This window comes from Vigna angularis, chromosome 10, assembly GCF_016808095.1.
Source record: "Vigna angularis cultivar LongXiaoDou No.4 chromosome 10, ASM1680809v1, whole genome shotgun sequence".
NCBI classification, from domain to species: Eukaryota; Viridiplantae; Streptophyta; class Magnoliopsida; order Fabales; family Fabaceae; genus Vigna; species Vigna angularis.
In genome coordinates, this window is record NC_068979.1 from 3921497 (window position 1) to 3924732 (window position 3236).

The following is a 3236-nucleotide window of genomic DNA, read 5'->3' on the forward strand; positions in this document are numbered from 1 at the left end:
AGTTACCGTTACTCTTACGCGCAGTGCGTGAGTTTGGGCCCTAGAACTTACTTACACCCCACCACAATTTGGCAAGCAAGAGGAGTGGGACATGTGAGGTTTGGTCCAAACTGGGTCCCATCACTTCTCACACAGCGCAAACTAACTGTTAAAGATCTTCCCTATTTTCACTTCAAACCCTCACGTTTTATTCAAATTACAAAAATGCCACAACATGTACAAGCACAGTTCCATTTCTTACACATTCAATGGCATGCCTGTAATTTTGGGTGCCCCTCAAATTAATTAATAATAAGAATAATCAAACTTTTTAAAAGCTAGATGCAGGTATTTGAGCCAATGGATGCACACAGAGGGATTAGTTTTTGCAATTGCAAGTTATAACCTGCCTCTCCTTATTATTGCCCTCTCGTTTCCGCATTCAACGACCAGAACAAAAAAACTTTCACCTACCACTTTATAAAACCCTTCTCTTCTCCTTTTCCCAATCACTCTCTGTTCATTGTGTTCCTTCGTTCCTTCCACAAACCAAACCCAGGGAAACACTTTTCCTTTCGGTTTCCTAAGAGAAACAGTGAAAACAAACCATGGCCGGTTCTTCCAAGAGACATTGTTTCTCCGAAGAGGACGGTTGGATTTCTTCCACGGACTATTCTGGGCACAACTACTCCCATCACAGCCAACATGGTTTTGTTTCTAGAACATTGGGTTTTGGCACTTTCTACAACAGAGGTTTCAGGAACCCCTCTATTCTTTCCCCAAGATCTGGGAGATTTTATGATGCCAGATTCGAAGATCACCGACCCCACTTTCTTCAAGCTTGTTTTCTTTGCAAGAAGCCACTCGGGGATCGAGACATCTTCATGTACAGGTTCAATTTACAGAATTCATCTTCTTGCACCATCGATTAGTAATATACATATTACATTCCTCAATCCGTACCCTTTTAGAGAAATTAGATTTAAATTAGATTCCTTCGGGCTTCCAGTTTTTATTATGATTCTTAATATAAATCTTTCTTTCTCCATCCCTTTATTTTTTAGATTGTTACATGTATTTGTTCTCAACAGTCTGTTGTTATGGTTAATTGAGTGATATGCAATTGCAGTGTCATGAATTTATGGGAAATTGAAAATCTTGATATGTATGTCGGTAGGTAACGTCTAGGTCTTGAAACGTGTGATGCTGGGATATCTTAATAATTTATATTTTTGTTAAAATTTGTACCCAAGAGGGTTGTTTCTTGTCAGGATCTAACAAAAGTGAAGGTTTTTCCTTTTTTTTCTTCAATGGTGTTGCTTAGGTTTGATTTCGATTTTGTAATTTAATTTTGGTTTCCATTTGAATGTGAATGTTATTGGATCTCTCTGGCATGGCTCTGACGGGTGGGAATTGTTTGTACTGCAGAGGGGACACGCCTTTTTGTAGCGAAGAGTGTAGACAAGAGCAAATAGAGAGAGACGAAGCGAAGGAGAAGAATAAGAACATTTCTTCTATGAAGGCTTTGAGAAAAAAGGAGCAAAGAAAATCTGTCTCCCCAAACAAGGCCCATAATTACTCGTTTCGTGCAGGGACGGTTGCTGCCGCTTAGATGAAACTTGTATTGTAATAGAATACAAAGAAAGAAAAGAAAAAAAAACAGTTAAACCGCTTCAGCGTTGTCTAAGAAGAAAGGAAAAGAAAAAACAATGAAGAGAAGGAAAGTAGAAGTGAAGTTTTTCTTTCCATGAAGAAGGGTCAAGAGAGAAGAGATCCTCCTCTGAAAGGTTTTTTTGTTCATGAAGCTGTATATGGTAATACGCATAGAGAAGCTAGTTGCGTGTTGGATCCTCTCTCCCCAATGACTCATTTTTCAGGATTCTTGTTATTTTTTAAAATATCACATATATATAAAAAGGTATTAGTTATATAGTATTTTATGTGATGTGGTGGTTGCAAACAGTTTCGAAGTTTTAACGAAGAAACTTAACTGCTACTACATGTATTTCTTTAACTTGTTACAGTGTTTTCACCTTTTTAAGTGAACATTAAATATGAATCCAAGAAGGGAGACTTTTATTTACTGTGCTGTGGCCGTGGCCTGCGAAGAAATTGGGATAGTGGAAGTTTGAGGTCTGAAACACACTACCATGTTATTCATACTTTACGGAAGAAACAAATAAACTGTTGAAAAAGAAAAAACCCTTCTACGGACCTATCATTTCGTTTAGTTATTAACTAATAATTAGTTTTTAATAATTTTGTCTATGTAACTTTAGTTCATGTTTTTAAAAATCATTGATTTTAAGTTCATTTATTGATATATAGAAAATTTCAAAGTTCTCTTTCCTATTTATTAGTTTTCACAACCCTCCTCCCTCTTCTTTTCGACGAACCTCCTTTTTCTTCTCATTATTTTGTCATCGATATATATATATATATATATATATATATATATATATATATATATATAGAGAGAGAGAGAGAGAGATAGAGAGAGAGAGAGATCACTTCTACTTTTTTGTTGTTCACAAGCATTTTGCTATTTTTAGATAGTCTCTGAAATGGTTGGTATAATGCGCTATTTTAGCTTTTATTACTGGTGATCATTGGTGTATATGTCGTATAGTTTTCGCCATTACAACTATTTTTATACGGGAAATTAGTTTCTTTTATATTAAAATTGGTTTCGCCAATGAAAGTAGAAAAAATATGGAGGAAAAAATCATTCATAATTTTTTTTCTCTAAAATTAAGTTTGATTTTTAAAAATATGTAAAAAAATTAAATGATGTAAAATATGAAAATTAATAAATGCGAATTAAAAACTAAAATGGAAACGGTATAAAAGCAAACATGTTCGACTTTTTTTTGGTATACAAGTGTGACTTATTTTTTGTAAATTTCTTCTCGCTTAAGTCTCTTAAGACTTTTATTATGGATGACAATACGGCTAGTTTCAATACCTCGCAAGGAAAAATACTAGACAAATTAAGTATTTTAGTCTCACATAACTCATAACTCGCATAGAAAAATACTAGACAGATTAACTATTTTAGTTCAGTACAAGCACCACAAGTTTTATGTTTCTTTCAAGTAGCTAATTTACGTTTTTTTTTAATTTCATAAAAATAGCTCATTTATCTGTATTAAGTATAGGATGACAAAAATACTCACATGAGTTTTCATGATAAAATTTAATAATCATAGATATTTATTATTTTGAAGTAATGAATATTTTATTATCTGTTTATAAAC

The 3236-nt window shown here is 33.7% G+C and overlaps 1 protein-coding gene across 1 annotated transcript; it reads left to right on the forward strand.

Moving 5' to 3' along the window:
- Positions 1–341: 341 nt before the first annotated feature.
- LOC108335219 (FCS-Like Zinc finger 2) lies at positions 342–1914 on the forward strand. Its single transcript, XM_017571185.2, has 2 exons — positions 342–871; positions 1408–1914. Exons 1-2 carry the CDS (start codon positions 588–590, stop codon positions 1589–1591), a joined length of 468 nt encoding a protein of 155 aa, XP_017426674.1. The 5' UTR covers positions 342–587; the 3' UTR covers positions 1592–1914.
- The last annotated feature ends 1322 nt before the right edge of the window (positions 1915–3236 follow it).